The sequence below is a fragment of the Apodemus sylvaticus genome, chromosome 10, assembly GCF_947179515.1.
Source record: "Apodemus sylvaticus chromosome 10, mApoSyl1.1, whole genome shotgun sequence".
Classification (NCBI taxonomy): domain Eukaryota; kingdom Metazoa; phylum Chordata; class Mammalia; order Rodentia; family Muridae; genus Apodemus; species Apodemus sylvaticus.
In genome coordinates, this window is record NC_067481.1 from 80794784 (window position 1) to 80813651 (window position 18868).

The 18868-nt window shown below is 41.7% G+C and overlaps 1 protein-coding gene across 1 annotated transcript; it reads left to right on the forward strand.

Moving 5' to 3' along the window:
• The first annotated feature begins 1827 nt into the window (after positions 1–1827).
• Positions 1828–17367, forward strand: Ublcp1 (ubiquitin like domain containing CTD phosphatase 1). The gene is made up of 11 exons (XM_052195125.1): positions 1828–1913; positions 4704–4901; positions 5645–5736; positions 6075–6160; positions 6239–6354; positions 7611–7709; positions 9518–9555; positions 10038–10136; positions 12945–13061; positions 14649–14776; positions 16286–17367. Exons 2-11 carry the CDS (start codon positions 4748–4750, stop codon positions 16311–16313), a joined length of 957 nt encoding a protein of 318 aa, XP_052051085.1. The 5' UTR covers positions 1828–1913; positions 4704–4747; the 3' UTR covers positions 16314–17367.
• The last annotated feature ends 1501 nt before the right edge of the window (positions 17368–18868 follow it).

Here is an 18868-nt window from a genome sequence, read left to right on the forward strand (position 1 = left end):
AAGACACGAAATTTAGTTGCCTTATTTCTAACAAGCCCAAGAAATGCAAAACCAAAACAAACAAAAAAGCAGCAACAGTCTGTAAGTTAAAGACTCACATGGGGCCAATATTACCTTTTAATTCCCCCTTCCCTTCTGCAAGACACTGGTTTAAGAAAACGTTTTGGTTTTGTGTTTTTATAATGGAAAACTGACATTAACTTAAGCCGGACATGCTGGTGCATGCCGTTGATCTTAGCATTTGGGCAGGTGGATCTTTGTGAGTTTCAGGCTAGCCTGGTCTACAGAGTGAATTCCAGGACAGCCAGGGCTATATACAAAGACACCATGTCTCCCCCCCTCCCCAATTACATTAATTTTTCTGTGGGTGTGTATGTACCAAGGCACATGAAGTTTGAGAGCTGTCACCTCTTATGGGTCTCTGGGATTGATTTTGAAATTGAAGTTTTAAGAAGTATCACGTACACTTACATAGGGGCTGATGATGTAAACATTCTTCAAGTTACTTTTTATTTTTATTTTTGCATAACAAGTGACACTGGGAATTTCTTGAATGGATCAGAAAGGTTCTACTCTTTGGAGGCTTTCTTCTGTCTGAGTCAGTTTGAGTCTGTATCCCAGGACTGGAACTAGAATTCTCTATGCCCAGGCTGGCTTCAAATTTATGTACTACCCTACTGCCTCAGCTGGGATTATAGGCACGAGCCGCCATAGCTAAGAAAAACTTCACTTTATGCGAGGCACTCATTCTAAATTCCGAAAAGACAAGTTTCTAGCAACTCTGACTCCTTGCCCCTTCCCCAGAATTGGAAAACTGTTATGAAATGATTAACTGCCAGCTCTGGTTTCTCCGCTCATCATTACACACAACAGGAGGAAGCAGTTCTTCACATACCTGTGAATTTCACAGAAATGAAGTAATCGTAACCTGCCTTTAAAAGCCCCTTTCCTGTTTTAGCTCAGCCTTTAAAAGCCCCTTTCCTGTTTTAGCTCACGGGAACTAAGGACGGTGGCTGCTTAAAAAGAAAAATTCGGCTAATTATAATTTAAATCGAGCCTTCGGTCTCTAGGTGTTTTCGAACGCTGCAACATTTATTTCTATTAAAGCATGAAATTCTCTTGTAAAGAGAACTAGCTTTCCTTGTATTTAAGAGGCAAAACAGGCACGAGTGGGTGGAGTTGAAACCCGATCTACCGCTCTGGAACACAGTTGTCAAACGGATATTTGGTTTGGTTTTTGTTTTTTAAAATATATTTTTAAAGACTTTATGTGAGTACACTGTCGCCTGTGGATCCCATCACAGACGGTTAGGACCCACCATGTGGTTGCTGGGAATCTGAACTCAAGATCTCTGGAAGGGCAGTCACTGCTCTTAACCACTGAGCCATCTCTCCAGCCCCCAAACGGACATTTGTTCCTGGATCACTTTGGCCGGCCTTCCCCTGGACTGGGCAAAATCTCAAGGCCCCGAAATTATATTCCTGGCTCCTTGCGTCTACAGAATAGTCTCCTCTTCAGTTTCCAAAGGTCGGCTTCCTTCGGAACAGGACACTGCCGCAGGAGTCACAGGGCTCCACAAAGCTCGGCTCTAGCAGAAAAAAAAAATACGCCACAAGGCCAAAGCGTCCGCCCAAATTCGGAGCATGCGCAGATCAGCCGGCGGCCAGCCAGTAACCGGGAGGGGTCTCTTTCACAGAGGTCACAGTCTGGAAAACACTCTGCCAGGGCTACGGCGGAGTAACACGAGCAGAAACCAAACAAGCTGTAGCCTAGTCCCCTACACCACATTTCCGGTCTCAACCGCACTTCCGGTCCGCCCGCCGGTTCCGGTCCCGCCCCTCGCTTCCGGTCTCCTTAGGTTCCGCTGCGGCCGGCTTTTTCGTCCGCTGTAGCTGGTTCCGCCGCGCTCCAGGTGAGAGGACGCGGGATTCTTCGGCGCGCCTACCTGTGAAGGCGACGCTGCGACTGGGGGGATGCCACCGAACTGCATGCGCCCCGTGGTTTGTTTCGCCGCGGTCCGGGTGGGCTGGGACCGCAGCTGTCCCGCCCGGCGTCCAGAGGCCCCTGTCCCGGCGCGCTGCGGGTCGTGGCCGCCGCCTTCGCATCCGGCCTTCTCACCTGATCCCAAGGCTTCCCACGTCCTAGAATGTTCTGCGTCCGCAGGCCTCATTCCTCCCTCTTGCAGGGTCTGTCTCGTCCTCCCCTCACGCGGGTTGCCGAAGGCGTCCGAGGCAGTTTGTTTCTGGGTCTCTGCCTGTCTTCGGATGCTCTCCCGGGCCAGTCCCAGCTGCACCCCGCGCTGGCCGGTGCCAGGGCCCGGGGCCCACCACCGCACACTCACTTTTTGCCAGGCTTGATGAAAAGTTCACACTGTTAACATTTGAAATTGCCGCCGTTAGCTGCTTTTAGTGATGCGGTTTTGGGCGAGAATCGCTGTGATTTATTTTGCAGGTTTCTAATCTGTACAGTGAGGTCATTTGTTAGTCCAGGCTTGTGAAGATTAAGATAGTTAACGGTAGTTAACATACTCTCCTCTCACTGCCATCGTTCTTCTAGCCCTTCGCAGCTTATAAAATGCTGTTAGGTGTTATCGCTTATCAAAACACATACATATGGATTGACTCATCTCAGGGTTTAGGAGGCTGACTAGGCAACGCCTAACAGGATGTTAGGCAGAACTCCAACTTAAACATAGGTTGATTACATATCCCATAAAAATGTCCTCTTTGAGTTGGATTGCCACCCCCCACCCCCGCCCCCCTATTTGGGGGACGGGACAAATGTGATAAACTATTAGAATTGTATGAGAAAGAAAGTATAAACATGCTCATGCTTTTTTTTTTTTTTGTTCTGCATGATTCTCAGTAGTGATGAAATGAGATTCAAAAATTAAAAACTAAGTTTTAAGAACTTAAGTGGTAAAGGTGTGTATAACCCTTGTTTTCTATGCCCAGCGTTTTGAGGGCATTTGTCAACTTGTCTTTACCATTTGTGGCACAAGTTCTCTATGAGGTAGTGCTTTTTTGTTAAGGGCACGGGCCCCATGCCATTGGCAGGTTTTTCTAAAGCTGGTAACATGAGAGAGGCTAGAGGAATTAGTATGCTCAGACTTTAGCATGCTTCCGAGATGGTAGGATAAGACTGGTTAAACTGTACATTGTTAGGTCCCTTTCCTTTACTTCAGATGATACTTCCAAGAAGTCTTTATCAATTAGGGCAGTGCTCTTGGTTGGGAGCCACTGGTCAAAAAACTCTCCTGGTCTCCAGACTACCCCGCCCATCAAAGCACAGATGAGCACAGCACAGCACAGCAAGATGCCTTTCTAGCTCTTAGGAACAGTCATTTCTGTTTCTGTGTCTTACAGGAAAATTACATGTAAATGCTTTCAAATTGACCCACATGCCTGTTTATTCAAGGTCAGAAAACTTCTTAGGGCAGATTCTGCCCAAAGTGGCATTGTTGCCCTAAGTTAGTGTGCTTGCTGCTGATTTTCTGTAAAACCTTATTAACATATGAGTAAGTCTAAGTGTGACTCTAAAGGGAAACAGGTATGCCAGTGTGAATATTACTCTTTTCCAAGCACAGTAACAGATTTTCTAAGTTAAGCCTTTGCAGATTGTTACTTAAAATTTGCCTTCTCTTAAGTGATCAAAGACTTCATCACCCATGCGAAAGCTCTGCAAAAATGCCAATGCTCTGAGATTCAGAAACTCCGTTCTGTGACCTATAAAGGAAGTGAGTTTATAAATGTTGAAAGCCTTATGGGACAAGCAGTCTACATTTAGTTGTTAGAATAGCAGCTGCTGTGTAACATTTCTGTGGTTGGATCTACATGAGCACATTAAAAGAAAAGAAAACCCTACAATTCGATGCTTTAACTCCTGTAGATTGACTTTGAGTTAGACAGGTTACATAATGGATATAGAATGTGGTAAGATTTAGTCAGGAAATCAATACCAGTTATGTGCATGTGGGTAGATTATGTAACTTTCCTTAATGGCAAAGAGGGATATTCTTATCAGACACCTTTATTACATGAGATGATCTTCGTATATATTGTCAATTAGTAAAATATAAACCACATAATGGTGTATAATCTAGGACTGCCTAAAACAGCATTCAGCTTTAGATTTATATATGTAAGTCTCAGATTTATATATGTAAGTTTACCAGACACTATGTGAGTTAGAAATGTCAGCGAATTTACTCTTCATAAGAACCCTAATATACCAATAGTATTCCTTTGTTTTACAGATGAGAAAAGGTATGTGCTAAGCGAAATAGTCAAATAGTCGCATAGAAATCTAGGGTCTGAACTCAGGTAGTTGGCTCAGGGTTCAGTGCTGATGAATGCCTCTCTAATATTAATTGAACATGGATATCTGTTGTGCAGGGACTTGCCTCTCCAGCATAAACTCAGCCAAACTACAGGAGGGGTAGGTAGCTCATTGTTCCTCTCAAGGTGAGCAAGAGAAAGAATCTGAAAGAGTGTGAGGAAATACTAACTTTAAGCCAAAACAATACTAACTTTAAGCCAAAACAAGTAGGAAAATTGTAACGTGTAGAATTCTGGGAGCGCCTCTCTGAGAAGCCACAGTTACCTCTACCATCAGACTGTACAGCAGAGTTCGGGCTGCACACACAAGTTTGTGTTTGACCTGTCAGTTTTCATTTCCTCATTTGCATGTGTCCGTCTCCTAGGTGTGTTGTTCTGACAGAAAGCTACTGCTTCATATGCCTGAAGAATGGCACTCCCCATCATTGTGAAATGGGGTGGGCAGGAATACTCAGTGACCACGCTCTCAGAAGACGATACTGTGCTGGATCTCAAGCAGTTCCTCAAGACGCTGACGGGAGTGCTCCCAGAGCGCCAGAAGTTACTAGGGCTCAAAGTTAAAGGTAACGCCCACTTCCTGGTTTCCGCACTGACAGTTATGGGTTTTCATGCTGCCATTATAGGTTTGTTTTTTAAAAAAGAAACTTTTTTTTTTGATTTTCCTAAACTTGTTTAAGCGATAAAAATAAGAATAATGAACTTAGTTGAAAATATCACTGCTGTTCGGATGACTGACAGTTGTGGTTACCCTGACAGCTGGTATTTACTTGTTAAGGCTCTGACACAACAATCCTAGATGAATCATTGATTTCTGTCATCTGCACTTTACCTTTCTCTATGTCTTGGGCCGTATAGTCTTCCCAAGTTGCCTCTCCTCTTTCAGAAGTGGAGATTATATTTTATTGGCACTGTTCCTTCCTAGCTTACATGTGTCTGTTATGTCATTGACAGCTGAGTTTGGAGTAATAGAGAATCTGTAGTTTAGTCTTTGGCTTCAGGGTATCTAGGACAGCACTTTTTTTATCTTGAGCAAATAAAGCATGCGTTGCTTTTGCTTTTAGTTAGTACACTAACGGACCAGATGAGACTCAGGGACCCAACCCCTGAATGACTTGTGACTTACTGTGCTAGATACATATTTAGTAGTAGTGATTTTTTTTCTTTTTTTAATGTAAGAAAAAAAAAAAATAAAAGAAACCTCAAACTCCCAGACCTGTCAATGTGCGGCTTTTATGTAATAGAATAGTGAATTACCACTTTAGCACTTGAACTTTAGTGAGAAAACAGTCATTTGCTTGTGTTGTAGGCAAACCTGCAGAAAATGATGTTAAGCTTGGAGCTCTCAAACTGAAACCAAATACTAAAATCATGATGATGGGAACGCGTGAGGAAAGCTTGGTAAATGTTTACTTTGTTACCATGTGTCCTTTGGAGGTGTTATGATGTACGCGTACTGTTACTGCATAGTTTAAATTGTAGTAAAACTTTCCATCTAATGATCAGTGAAGAATAACTGCACGATGAATGTGGTGTTAACTCAGCAGGACCAAGTAGTGGGATATTTTAGTATGTAGTTAGTTGTAAGTAAACAATGTGGTAACATTTAACATGGCAGATCTGCCCATGGGACATATAGAACGAGTAGTTAACAGTGGGATCTTCCCACCATGTATGCTTGAACTCAGATTACCAATATCTGTTTGTTACGGTGAAACACAGCTTTCCTGTTTTAATAGGAAGATGTCTTATGTCCTCCCCCTGACAATGATGATGTCATCAATGATTTTGACATTGAAGATGAAGTAGTTGAAGTAGAAAATAGGTAAGTGCATTTGGCCTGGAAAGACATTGTCACGTGGGAAGACAGGAGATTTTCATTTGGTTTTACCATTTCTCTTAGGGAAGAAAACCTACTGAAGATCTCTCGCAGAGTCAAGGAGTACAAAGTGGAGGTGCTGAACCCTCCCAGGGAAGGGAAGAAGCTTCTGGTGCTGGATGTTGATTATACACTGTTTGGTGAGCTTGTTAAGGCGCTTGGCAGCTTTTTTACCTGTAACAGTTTTGTTCTCCCCATAGCAATTCACGTGAAATGTTTAAAGCTTCCTTTATTGTTACAAAAGTAAATCATTCATTTTAGGAAATAACAGATAAGCAAAGTAAGGCATTACCTAAACATTTAAGAACAAAAGAATACCACATTTAATATTTTGATATCTTTTACAAAGTATGTTTGTGTATATCTTCTCTTTTTGTTACTGCTATGAATTAAATATATGCTGTGCTGGCCAGGTTTTATGCCAACTTGACTTAAGCCAAGGTTATCTGGGAAGAAGTCTTAGTAAAGAAAATGTCTCCATATCATTGGCCTGCAGGTAGCAGTCTGGTGCATTTTCTTGATTGGGCCTGCTTACTGTGGGTGGGGCCTTCCCTGGGCTGGGTTTCTTGGATGCCATAGAAGGCAGGTGGCTAAGCCATGGCAACAAGGCAGTATGTGCCATTCTTCATGGCTTTGACTGCAGTTCCTGCCTTGAGCTCCTACTCTGACTCCTCTCTATGAAGGACTGACCTGGGAGCCATAAGAGGTTTTTGGTCGTGGTCTTCTATCATAGCAGTAGAAGCCCCAACTCAGCCACCTAAAAGTATTTGTATACACACAGAGAGATTCATGGGGCACAGATTATGGATGTGTCCTAATTTAAACTCAATCCTGACTAAACATTTTATGAGGACTGTTTTTACCCTTTACTATATTTTACTCTTGTTTCTGTTTAAGTATATTCAGGCACCTTTCTTAAATTTAAAATTACTGGTTTCAGTTGAAAAAGAAAAGCATTCATTTTTATCTTCTTGTGTTGGCAATCAGTAATTTCTGATACTAGTATTTTCTTGCTTGTAACCCTAAATGTTAAATGTTTTGTAACCTAATGTGCACTTTGTTTAAGAATTAATCAACTGTTGTGCAGTGAAGTTGATTTTCTCAGGATGATGAGTATATGTGAGTATGGGGGCCTTAGTGTTTGTTATTATAAATAATATTCAAAATAGGTAAGAAAAATGTATAGCAGATGATGTAAGCCTGAATTTTCAGTTGCTCTTTGCACATTATACAGAATTGGCCTACTGAAGCTACAGTTCATAGGCATTAAATTCTGTGTTTGGTAAAGCATCTATCTGCCTTTACTCATTGTCTTTCAGTCTCATGTGATTTGCTATACTCAGTACTTGTCCCTGATAATAAACTAATAATGTTTTTATGATCTACTTTCTTTTAGATCATAGGTCTTGTGCAGAGACTGGGGTAGAGTTAATGAGACCATATCTTCATGAATTTCTAACATCTGCATATGAAGATTATGACATTGTTATTTGGTGTAAGCGTAATTTTTTTTATTAGATTTCCATGGAAATAAGGTGGCTATAAAGCATAACTTAAAAAGACTTCTTAAATGTAAAAGTTTTCTTTTTTAAGTAAATTTCTAAAATGATGTTTGACTTTCTTACATTATTATACTAAGTACATATATGTTTGCTTAATAGCAGTGACTTAGGTGACTATAGGAGAAGAATAGTCCATGGTATTAGCATAGAAGTGGTTATTTTCACAGTTGGGATTGAACTAGGGCTTTGTGTGTACACTAGACACTCTGCAATGAGCTATACTCAAGCCCTTAATCTTTAATGTTTCCTTCCCTTTCCTTACTCTAGTTTCAAAACATTTGGAGACCTTTTAAAGGCAAATCTTAGTGGTGGACAGAAATGAAGAACACTGTGACTTGCTTCTGGAAAAATGAATGCACATTCTGGACACTCAGGAACATGCAGACCACAGCAGAGCATGAGCTGGCTGCAGTGCAGAGACTTAGGCATTACTAAGGACATGCTTTGAGTTTAATTGGCAGTTTTCTTCTCACTGCCTGGTGAATGAAGCAGTGCACTGATAGACATCACACCTGCAAACATTTAAAGTTACTTCTTGGCGGCAGTTTCATAATCAGAGAGTTCCCTGAATGGAGTAAGATCTCGTCAAGTATGAAAGTGTGTAGTAGGCATTGGGTGAGAAGCAGACAGTGCAGTCTGTAAGCTTCCTTAGCACTCTCCCTGTAATTGAGAATATTTCCCTTGTTCACTGACACTGAGCTCACAACCCTAGATTAAAAACATGATCAAAATGTGCTGATTTCCTTGTTCAGTCTGGTAGAAGAGAACTCACTGGAGCGGAGAAAAGAAAAGTCAGTTTTACTAAGTTTGACTTAGACATTTAGACAACCTTTATAGTCATTATATTTAAAAATAAGCTATTGGCAAATTATTTTATTGTCGTAGATTGAAAGGGGTACTTAACTTTGGAGCTAAACACACTCAGGCAGGGCATTTAATCTCTGTGAACCTCATGGTCGTCACCTTGAAGTAGTAACTTGACCTATATTTTAGATGGATTGTAAAAATAGATGTCAGTATGGTAACTAGCACTATTGCTAAGTGATTACTTCACAAAGAACAAGTATTTTACTCTATGTTTTACTCTTGTTTTTCATCTGGAAATTACATGTAGAATAGGTACTAAGCTAACTTTTTCTTACTGATGTTTTCATTGTAAATAGGACACTCTACACTTAGAGTTTTACTGACCAATTAATTTTGCATATCTTGCAAGTTGAGACCAGGAGAGCATGTAAAGATGAAGACTGAATTTCCTGTCAGTGATTTTCAGTTCAAGTCTATTGGAACAGACATGTATACATTTCTCTCTGGCCCTTTTAAGGTGCTGGGCTTAATGCGCTTAATTTGGAAGCTGGACAAAGTACACATAGTCATTGTCCTGGCTGCTCTCCGCACAGTAGTGTGTGTGCATGTGCTGTGCATGCTCATGCCCTGCCTGGGTCTGCTGTCTGCCGAGTGGGGGTTCTCTCATCGCAGACTCACTTTGGAATGAGTAAATACTGGCAGGCTGACTTAAAAGGAGTGTGGGTTTTAGTATAATGGTCACCTCTGTCTTACAAAGTGGTTTAAGTTTATACTTTTTAGAAGGCACCTTAAAGTAAGTTTATTAAGGACTAGTATTCATGATGTTTTAATGATTGTGGTCTTACTTAAAAAGCTTATTTATTCAGAAGAAAACATTTTTTAAAAATGAAACTCAAAACTTTTCATATGTATTGTATTATTCCTCATGTTTTAGCTGCAACAAATATGAAGTGGATTGAAGCTAAAATGAAAGTAAGTGTTAGAAACAAGCTATTTCACAATGCTTTGAAATCACATTTGATAGATCATAGGTTCTAGAACCGAAACCAATTTCACTTTTATTGGCTATCTTTTAGTAGATACAGAATCCAGCCAGTATTGGGAGTAGTGTGTGAGCCTGCTTAATGGTGGATTGATCTGAATGCCTAAGCTGTTTTCAAGAGAAAGCTAAGCCCCCTTACCTCCCTTATGCTCCAGGAATGTTCACTCTGCCCTCTGCTGGGGTGTGAGCCTGAGGAGGTGATTCGTTTTCTAAAATGGTCAGTTAGGAATGAATGCACTTTGCTTTACTCACTGACACAGTTCAGCAAAGCAAATATTTTGCTGTTGTGTAGTAAAATGTAGCTGTCATTGCTGTAAAAAATTGGCGTTTTGAGATTTTTGCAACTAGAATGCTCAGAAAGCCTGGCCTTTTCCACATTTGTATTTTAACCTTGTGAATGTCTGTGTTCCAGGAACTGGGAGTGAGCACAAATGCCAACTATAAGATTACCTTCATGCTGGACAGCGCTGCCATGATAACTGTGCACACGCCGCGGAGAGGGCTCATTGATGTAAGCCGGGGACTGGGGGAACGACTGCTGTGTTTTTTAGTGCACATTTTGAACTGAAACTGATGGGGGGGGAAACACCTAGAAAGAATTTAGAATTTTATCTGAACAAGTAGTAAAATGACAGTTGAATGTTGACAAAGACATTATATTTAAATGATTTGCAACAGTGAGGAGACAGGTAGATCTTCTGAGTTCAAGGCTGGGCATGGTCTACATAGTGAATTCCAGGTCAGTGAGGGCTATATATAATGAGACCCTATCTCAAAAAATTAAATTTAATGAATTAATTTTAAAAAATTAAAAAGTGAATTATAATGATGCAATTAAGGACATGGAAGGACTATCAAGAAAGGAACTTCAGCCGGGCGGTGGTGGCGCATGCCTGTAATCCCAGCACTTGGGAGGCAGAGGCAGGTGGATTTCTGAGTTCGAGGCCAGCCTGGTCTACAGAGTGAGTTCCAGGATAGCCAGGGCTACACAGAGAAACCCTGTTTTGAAAAACCAAAAAAAGAAAGAAAAAAAAAAGAAAGGAACTGTGCCAAGGCTGTGGTAATGGCACTGAATGAAGTATTATTGCAAGACAAGTCGGCTGAGAAAAACCCTAAACATAATCATGAAGTATGCTGGAAACAAAGCAAATATTTCTCACTGTTCTCTAGAAGAAGCTGATGCATTATAATCCAGGGATCAGGCTGCACAAGTTCCCCTAGAAAATAGCAGCAGGACATCAGGGAAGAAGATCGGGTTTAAAAATGACTAATTTTAGCATGGTTTTCTCCTCAAGTAACTGCTTCTACAAGGCCCCGCAGCAGGCATGGTTAGAGAGATAAGGGACCTGCCACCCATGTCTTTTGAAAACATCCTAGGAATGGAGAGAGGTTAGCATGCTGGAGCTGTCTAGGGTGCTGTCAGTGGTAAAATGAGTCGTCTAAGCACGCTCAGTGTGCTCACCAGCGGAGAAGCAGAATTATGACCTACTGCATACCTTCTCCACTCTAAGTGATCCTGAGCTCAGGAAATGCTAAGCACAGCAGGCTTGTAATAGTGGATATCAAAGGACAGCAGACTGGACTGCCCTTGGCTAGGGATGCGAGCTGGATGGGTGCAGTGTGCTGTGATCTGCTCTCCCACCCACATAGTAGAATAGTTAGGACCCGAGGGGGAGTGTCTAGGTGGCCTTGGCAGCTGGTGAGAATGGGTCTTAGTCTTGTGCAGTGTCGTAGTCCCTTCTGGTTCGTGATGAATTTTCCGAGGCAGTTTTTTATTTAAACAAAATAAAACAAGCCTAGAGATAAATCAGACTGTCTAGTACCTGATTTGGAAATTTCCTTTGTGCCTTTCTGTATTTTCAGATTATTCTATGGTCAGCAATGTTGGAATAATAACTTTTTAAAAGTAGTCTATGTTTGGGGAACTGGTGTGCTAGACTCAATTGCCAAGCAGATGTGGGATTTTGTCTTGTTCGCTTCTGGTGCCTGTGAACAGTCTTGTCCTGGGATGTCCTGAAACAAGTGCCCTGCAGACCACCAGATTCTGCTTTACTGTGTTCCTATATTCTTTTCTTAGGAATTAGGCAGTTTTGTTTCAAGAGTAAAGAAATAGAAAATAATTTTGGTGAAAAAATGTTTAGCAAAATTAAAATAGTAATTCGTAGGGAAGCAAAAGTCATGTTAGGCCGAGGAGGAGCCGAGGCTCCAGGGGCAGTGCTTCTCTCCTTGCTGCTGAGTCCTCACCACTGTGTGCGATTCCTGCCACTAAGAATCTGCTTGTAAAAAATCTATTTGAGGCATTTTCTCAATGTTTTATTCATTTGTATTTATTCTTCAAAGTAAAGTCAGGTTTATAGTTAGTGAACTTGTCTTCCTAGGACTGCAGTGCTGAACCTGAGGACCGAGACCCCTTTGAGGGTCGGAAGATCCTTTCACAGGGGTCACCTAAAACCCTCAGAAAACACAAGTGTTTATATCACAGTGCCTAACAGTAGCAACGTAACAGTTATGAAGTAGCAGTGAAAATAATTGTGTGGTTGGGGGTGTCACCACAATATGAAGAACTGTATTTAAGTTATTTATGTCGCAGCATAGGAAGTCTGAGAAGCACTGTCCTAGGAAGATACTCCTCCATCTCATGAAAGCTGGGGACCCTTTGGTAGAGAAGCATTGTTTTCAGTTTTCATTGTGTAAGACTTTTGGAAACTGTGAATGTTGGCAGAGATGTCTTTATAGAGACCTTTGTAGTCCTAAAACAAAACCAGGAATTAAAAATTCTGGTGCTTTTGAAATTCATGTATCAAATGCTGTGGAAATCAGGCACCAGTGGTAATGATTTAAAGACAGAAGTCAGCTGGGCACAGTGGTAGATACCTGTGTTCCAGGGCTCAGGAGGCTGAGTCTGGAGGACTATGATTTCAAGGCCAACCTGGGCTGCAGAAGGAGACTCAAATGACAGAACTGAAGGGACACCGCAGACAAAAGCCATGGATTTATTTTGCATTAGATGCTGAAACTATTAACTCCAGAGTCTCTGTAGTTTTCCTCACTAAGATGTTCCTGGTCTGAAAGGTCTTGAGAGATTGATTAGTCCAGGAAGGACCTTCTCTTTTTGCCCAGAATCTTCATATGAAAATTATATAAGAGTTATGGTTGGGTTAGGTGAGTTGAACATGCACCAGATGGTGAACATTTGAGGCTCATGTGGTGCCTGGTGATTAGCTGTTGTAGCCCCCCGGGCAGGAAGGAGCTTGCCCTCCTTTTAGGATGGGGTGAGCCGTTACTACTTACTGAGTTAAATATAAACCTTTATTTTAAGGTGAAGCCTCTTGGTGTCATTTGGGGAAAGTTTTCTGAATTCTACAGCAAAAAAAACACCATTATGTTTGATGACATTGGAAGAAATTTTCTAATGAATCCACAAAATGGACTGAAGGTAAGGCAGTTTTACTTGTTTAAGCTCATGTAACTGAGCTGTGGCGTGTCCTGAAGTTTTAGATGATCTTTCAGTTAATAATGGACAAGTATTATTATTGATCTTGTAAGATAACAGAGTAGAAATTTTTTTGTTCCCTAGTGTTTTGACTGTGTTGTGTCTTTTGTCTAGATACTTAATCATTGTGCTACATTGCCTATAGTATTAAATACAGGACATGTGGTTTTGTGGCCTGGAGCAGCAGGCTATATATACCATCAGGCTTAGGTGTATATAGTGGATATTCTGTGATTTTCATTCTAGGTTGAAAAGTCAAGACTTGCTCAGAATCATGTATGTAATGGGCATTTGACAGAACTTGGACAACTTCTGTGTGACTTGGTTCCTGGGTCAGTGATACTTTTAGCACAAGTAACATGAAATCCGTGTGGGAACTAGAGACATTGATTCTACGGTGGAGAACACTGGAGCTTGAATGCTCTGGTGCTGCTAATGTAGCGGCAGAGGAAAACGGAGGTGTCTCCGTGTGACATGGAAATCCTGGGGCTAAGATGTTTTTGCTCTGTCCTGAACTACTTAGCCAGTTAGGTTCTGAGTACAGACAAGGGATGGGAGTGTCCTAAGCAGGTCCTTAAGCTTTTATTGCATTGGTTTTAGTGTGTAGTGAGTGTATCAGGAGTGCTGACGCAAGCCCTGGAGTTTATCCCTTTAGAATGAAATGTAAAATGTGAAAGGCTATATTGAGTTGTATAAACATGTCTGAGCTGATCTTAAGAAAAGAAAAACTATTAGGGAAATCATTCAGAAGTGTGTCAAATAGCTTATAATCCAGACAAGATTCACTTTTGTTTGTTTTTCTGATTTATAGTTTGAAGTAATGCTTTTTAAATGAAGTATTAATACTATAAAATACATCAACCTTACAATTTGGGAGAACATAAGTGACTGCCCTTTTTATGGAAACCAGTCTGTATAAATAAATGGCAAAGTGAAATAAATGTTTATGGCAAACAGTGGCAGAAAGCTGGTATGAATGTGTAATAATCTCAGCTTATAGAAGTGCATGACGGGGCCTACATGATAGCAGTTCCCTCCCCAGGACCCACATGGTGGAGGGAGAGAGCTGACTCCTGTAAGTGTCCCCTGTGTGTGCACATGGGGTGCACAGGCACACAGCAGATGGAGACAAGGATAGAAAGACAAGGGCACTCATGAGGCAGTGCTCTGATAAAGATAACCCCGCCTGCTCAGGCCACGCTCGGCTCTCGGTGGGGGGCCCTGGTCACAGTAGACAGTGGCCAGAATGAAGTGAGTCAGTGGAACGCACAGACGACAGGAGGAAGCGAAGTGTGAGCAGCATTGCTAGAGAGAAGTGGCTGTGCTGTCAGTTAGCCTGAGGTAGAGTAGGTAGGTGGGAGAGTTTAAGAAATACTTCCCCGTGACTTCTTAGAAACTTAGGTGGCGTGAGAGTCACTTGCACTGGTATGTTAGCCTCAGTAACTGACTGAAATGGTGGAGTAGCACGGCCTTTTGTTACCTTTCTTGCCAGAAGATGAAGTGTGATGAGGTTTGTTGATTTTCTGACAGATCAGGCCTTTCATGAAAGCTCATCTGAACCGCGACAAAGACAAGGAGCTGGTGAAGCTCACTCAGTACCTCAAGGAGATAGCCAAGCTCGATGACTTCCTGCAGCTCAACCACAAGTACTGGGAAAGGTAATGCTGACTGCCGCACTTACTCTTGACCAGCGAGTGAAAACGCGCTGCCTATGCCAAACTGTGCTCTTAATTTTTATATAAGGTGGGAAAAGTCTGAAACTATTTTTCAATCTACTGGAGTCCCCTCAGGTATTTCTGCTAACCCCTAACCTTTTCATAAACCCACATTCCTTCAGGTCTTTAATATTCCAGTAGTAGAACTGAGAAACTGGAGAGTCGCTTTGGGACACTAATCAGGTTATTCTGAATTCCCTGCTCCTCCTACCCTGATTCTTTAAGGCAAGGTCTCTCTCTGTGTGGCCTATGCTGGCTTCAAATTTGTGATCCTCCTGCCTCAGCCTTCTGGCTGCTGGAATTTCAGACACATGCCAGCATACGGGGCTGACTAGGGGCTAACCACTATTGTTACACTGTAAGTTGTGTCTGAATGACAATGTTTAAAATGTAAGAAACTTTTGTGTATAGCAGCAGAAATAGAAAACAGAAGCTTGTGATTTTTCTTTCTAAAGATTACCATATTGGTGTAGAATCTTCTGGTCTCTTTTCTAAGTATAGCCATAGAAAAGTACAGTATAAATTACAGTCAGTATCACAATGATGAAGCTGGGGAAACCTGGAGACATGGGCGGCTGCGCTTAGAAATCACACCTATGTTAGTTTGGTCCCAGTGAAAGCGCCAGAAGAAGCTGCCGGTGGGCGGGTGCTTCGCTTCCTCGCCTCCCGCTTTTGACTTTTTTCATTACTTTGACCCAGAGCTTCTGTGTAGTGACTTAGGATCGTAGGAAAATGGAGTAGTTTAACGTAGTTATGCAGGGAAGTGATACTCGGCACCCACCATACACAAGGCCCCTCTCACCATGATACTCACCTGTTTCCTGCTTCTGTCTCTCTCCACACTACTAATGATGGTAGTTTCTGAGTGGGAGAAATTTTAACTTAGTAATGGATCCTATTAAATAATATGAGGAAACAGTTGTAAAGAATAGTATAGTCAGTTCTTTCTGTAGTGCTGGTCATCGAGTCTAGCTATGAGCATGCTGTACAGCCACTGCACCTCTGAGTGACAGCCTTCTCTTAGGTTTTTGCTAGAGTCCTATTATTGTTTAATTGTTAATATATTTGAGGTGTGGGGTGTGTGCATGCAGGTATGTCCTCCTAGTATCTTTTATTTCACTATATGCAGGAAAAAAATAACATCTTTAGATAAAGTCTGAATTAATTAGAAATCACAATTCTATTTAACATTGGGAAGTAGGCAGTAGGTGTGGTATCTGATGCTTACAACCTCTAAAGGCTAATTGTGATTCTGAGCAGCCTGGTAGGGCAACTCGCTTAACCTTTATGTCTGAGAAACACCAGGAACATAGCACTCAACAGTTCCAAGTAATTGCTAAAAAAAAACTCATCTTGAAAGGCCCACACTGAAGGAAGTCCTTTGGCAGGAAAGGTAGATTGCTTTCCTGAGCTTAGTCTTCTGTTTTGACGAGTTTATCTTATTTCCTGCAGGTATCTATCAAAGAAGCAAGGACAGTAGTTACCTGTTACACTCAGAGCTGAAGATCCTTGAGACCCGTGGGCCTTTGTTTTTTTGCTAGGCATTACCATGACTGTGCTGGACACTAAAGCAGTTGCCAGGCTGCCTAGCTGTGGTCTTCCAATGCTTTGTAAATTTAATTTTGTATTTTTTTTTGAAGATCATAACAAAGTTCTAAAAAAAACCCAAACAAAAAGTTCTCTCCCTCTGTGTTAATTTACTCTTGAAGAAATGTTCTCTGGCATTAATTATTGAGGTGTTTCCCAAACCCTCTAAAAATGCAAAAATGAAAGGAAATGAAAATGGAGGAAAATGTATCCATGAGTGTCATCTTGTGACTTTGGAAATAAGTTTTGTCTTATGCTTTTATGCTTTTGTCTCCTGTATAATCAGCTGCCTGAGTCTGAGACCAAATCTATCTTCAAACTAGCTAGTGCTTTCCCCTTAAAACCAAAAGCAAAACCAAAAACCCCAGACCAGCTTTTACGTAATAACCTGGGTTGTTAGGCTGGAAACTCCCAAGGTTGTCCTTCAGAGTTTCTCTGCTGCAGTTGACCAGGAAGACCCTGAAGCTGGAGGTGTATCTGTGCTCTCTTAAGAATGAAGGGCCTCTGTATGGTAAGGCTGTGCCCCAGATGACAGGGTAATGCCAACTGAAGTGACACTACAGGACAAGAATATGTTTCTTCTTGGTGGCTGAGTAGAAGCACTTCTGCCTAACACTAGTAATGAGCGCAGCTTACCACAGTAGTAAAAAGGCCCCATCACCAACTCCTCTCTCAGAAGCATGGACAGCATTTCCGCCTACTCCAGCTGGGTGTCATTGTAACTGCTAACACCATTGCAGCAAACGTCTAGCCGTAAGATTAAAAATACCTGTTACTTGCAATGCTTAAGCCTGCAAATATGTAATGTGACTATTGTTATGTTGACAGTATTGCTTTATACAGTTCTTGTATTGAAGGGAATTGCTCCTTTTAAATGAACATGGTGTACATTGTTCTTAGGGACTATTTCAGTGGTGTAAATAATAAATATCTTTTCTTAAAACATTTGTTATTTGTTTTATATTGTCTCAAATATTTTACCTCTATCAATTCACCAACCATGTTCAAGCTAGGACCTCTGAAAATTAAGTGCAGAAGCAGAAAGAATCAGAGCTGGAGATGAGCTGCAACTCTATCACACGTATCTCAAGCAAATCTGTGTGCTGCTTTGTGTATATCGTACATTCAAAATGGTATTAGCAGCTAGGTAACATGCAATGAAAATAATTTATTAAAATGTGTCTTAAACATCTGAGAATTTTTTAAAGAAGCAATTAAGGGCCAATAGAATGTTTAAGTTTGTATTCATGTGTGCGTGTGCCTTTGTCCTTTTCAGTTGATGTCTTACTGAGACAGTATCAGCAGGATCTGCCTGTCCACCTCCTAGTACAAGGATGCTAGTAGGTTCAATCCTGTCTGCATCCCCAGTACAAGAATGCGAGGCTCATTTTGTGTTGTTTGGCTTTTTCCTCGTGTGGATGTGTTATGTGTGGGCGCACGTGGAGGCTAGAGGTTGATATTGGGCATTTCCTTTGGTAGCTCTCCACTTTACTTGAATCAGGGTTTCTTGATGAACCAGGTAGAATAAATCTAAGCCAGTTTACCCCCAGGATTATGTCTCTCTCCCGAGTGCTGGGATTGCAGACCTTGTTTGCCATCTGTCTTGTGTGTAGGTGCTAAGGATCTGGACTCATTGTGTACTCAGATGGCTAGCCCTCTACTCATCAAACCATCTCCAGCTCCCGCGCCTGCCTTTCCCATGAGTGCCAATGATCTGAACACAGGTCCTCATGTTTATTATGCAGGCCTTGCCATGTTCTTCATCTTAGACTAGAACATTTTAAGAGTATTTAAGGTTAGTTACATTTTCCTTGTATGATGACAGTTATTGTTCCAAATAGTAACAGAGAAGGACTTTATGCTTCAAAGTGAGCTGAATATGAAAGATAAGTTATTAACCTAGGTCAGGAAAGAACAAACACATTTTATTTTATTTACATTTCAAGTGTTATCCCCTTACCCAGTTTTCCCCTCTCCCAGAAACCCCCTCTCCTGTCCGCCCCCCCCCCCCTTCTATGAGGGTGTTCCTCCATCCATCCACGCACTCACACCTCCCTGCCCTTGATTTTCCTATACTGGCGCATCTCTCAAACCTGCATAGGACCAAGGACCTCTCTTCCCATTGATGTCTGACATGACTATCCTCTGCTACATATGCAGCCAGAGCCATGTGTGCTCCTTGGTTGGTGACTTAGTCCCTGGGAGCTTTGGGGGTCTGGTTGGTTGATTCTGTTGTTCTTCCTATGGGATTGCAAACCCCTTCAGTGACTTCATCCTTTCTGTGACTCCTCCATTGGGGACCCCACACTCAGTGCAATGGTTGGCTGTGAGCATCTGACTCTGTATTTGTAAGGCTCTAGCAGGGCCTCTCAGGAGACAGCCATATCAGGCTCCTTTCAGCAAGCCTTTCTTAGCATCCACAATAGTGTCCGAGTTTGGTAACTATCT

Excerpts from the sequence above, each read along its gene's own strand:
- Ublcp1 (XM_052195125.1), top strand. The coding sequence starts at position 4,748 with ATGGCACTCCCCATCATTGTGAAATGGGGTGGGCAGGAATACTCAGTG. Across the intron at positions 7,710-9,517 it reads TTATGACATTGTTATTTGGT|CTGCAACAAATATGAAGTGG; the intron begins GTAAGCGTAATT and ends CTCATGTTTTAG. Across the intron at positions 9,556-10,037 it reads GGATTGAAGCTAAAATGAAA|GAACTGGGAGTGAGCACAAA; the intron begins GTAAGTGTTAGA and ends TCTGTGTTCCAG.